Consider the following 1,726-nt stretch of genomic DNA (forward strand, 5'->3'; position numbering starts at 1 on the left):
TACACTTAGGGCGAACCGTCTCCCAGGCATATCGACATAATCATCAAACGAACTTGCCAATGTTGCAAAGTTGAACCCCCCGCGCGACGTGACCGGTGCAAACCGCTGGCCTACACTCGCACGAAAGTCTACCGGCCGTCGACGACGACGGACGGCGCGGTAGCTGGGAAGAGCCAACCACCACCGAGGATAGCTACCAAACCAGGACTGAATCACCGGGTCAATCTCCAGGACGAACTGCACCCGGCTATCCGCGTGCGGTTTCTGTATCAACATAGCAAAGGTGAATTCGCGCGGCAGTCCCGATCGCTGGATATTATTCTCCTCCAGGGTCCAAACAATCTCGCCGGCGGCGACGTCGAACTTCTGTCCGCGGGGGCTCCTGAGTGATCGCACTGACCCCTGGATTCTCATCATTTCATACCGTCGAACCTTCCCGCCCACTGCTCCGGTGGGTGAAAGGCTAGCTATCAGCGGCAGCTGCGCAACCCCCAACGACCCAGACAAGCTGTAGTTCCACTGCAAGGTCTCCGGGGATACTGCCCCGTATAGCACATGCGGTGCGTGCATCAGAAACCGCGGGCTTCGGTTTGGACGACCCCCACGGGAACGTCGGGGCCTCGTGGATCCCTCCTGCTTATACCCATGCACAGAGGCGCGAATAGTGGCTGCTTTAAACCGGTGTCTGATCGTATCCGGGGAATGAAAAACAAAGCTCACCCCGAGAAAGTCGACATGGTCGTGATCTTGGTCTGAGACGGCAGGGGTCGAGTAGAACCCGTGCTGTAGACGCTGGACGTGTGCTGTGATGTAGGCATTTCCGGGGAGTCGACGCTCATAGATACAGGCTCGGTTGATGCGGAAGCGAGGATCAGATATGTTCGGGTCCGTGCCTGGTTCCGTCGTGTCAGGGAGAGTATCCTTGTCTGGGTTGCTAGGAGATGTATCTGGAGGTAGTGGAGGGGTTTCCGACAGTTTCAAGACTGGTGCCGTGAAATGGTTCAGCACCATAGTCATTCTTAAGCTCCTGGTTTGGATTTCGATGGTCCATGGGGGGATTGTTATTGAATGGGTAGACGTGGGTGAGGAAGAACTATTTCAGGGATGTAGGTAGTAGTGTCTTGTTTATTGCCTCCTGACAAAACAGCGGCGGTGATTGTTGTTGGGTGAATGCCCACGTCAGGTGAGGTTATCACGGCCATGTCAGATGAGGTACACCAGCTATAAGCGAAACAGCTGGGTAATCTGGGTAGTAAATAGAAACAAGTAGGCAGCTGCTCTGGGCAAGATTAATCGATTAATAAATTCTTGCTTTGTTTGCTCATCTTTTTACTGTTTTGGGTGGTTATAAGTTCTACTGAGGTGAAGCTGCACTCTATAACTATACTTCGGGACATCCGCAAGTCAGCTACACCACAGACCACCCTTATACTAAACCACTAGACAACAGTAATCAGTTCACATACTAAATACCAATCACCCCATGACAGGAAAATGAAGCAAAAGGACAAATCTGGAGTAGTTAATTCAGGCCTGTTGGTCATCCAACGACATCACATGACAACGGACTAACTATTATCCGGTACCGCACTTCCCGAGCCACAAGCCTCAAATCGGATGGATTTTGTATAGATTCACTTTTCATCTTTGATACTTTACCCAGTATACTTGTCAGTTTCAACTCTGTCACTCATTCTCCACCATAGAATCACCTCTCACTCTTTTG

At 51.4% G+C, this 1,726-nt stretch overlaps 1 protein-coding gene across 1 annotated transcript; it reads right to left on the reverse strand.

Annotated features, from left to right (window-relative positions):
- On the reverse strand, positions 1-888 carry P175DRAFT_0401711 (uncharacterized protein; the record flags this gene model as incomplete). The annotated part of the gene is made up of 1 exon (XM_040892995.1): positions 1-888. A coding segment is annotated over one exon (888 nt), but the record flags the coding sequence as incomplete, so codon positions are not given.
- Between the last annotated feature and the right edge of the window lie 838 nt (positions 889-1,726).

Source organism: Aspergillus ochraceoroseus (assembly GCF_002846915.1).
Source record: "Aspergillus ochraceoroseus IBT 24754 chromosome Unknown P175scaffold_7, whole genome shotgun sequence".
In the NCBI taxonomy this organism is placed as follows: domain Eukaryota; kingdom Fungi; phylum Ascomycota; class Eurotiomycetes; order Eurotiales; family Aspergillaceae; genus Aspergillus; species Aspergillus ochraceoroseus.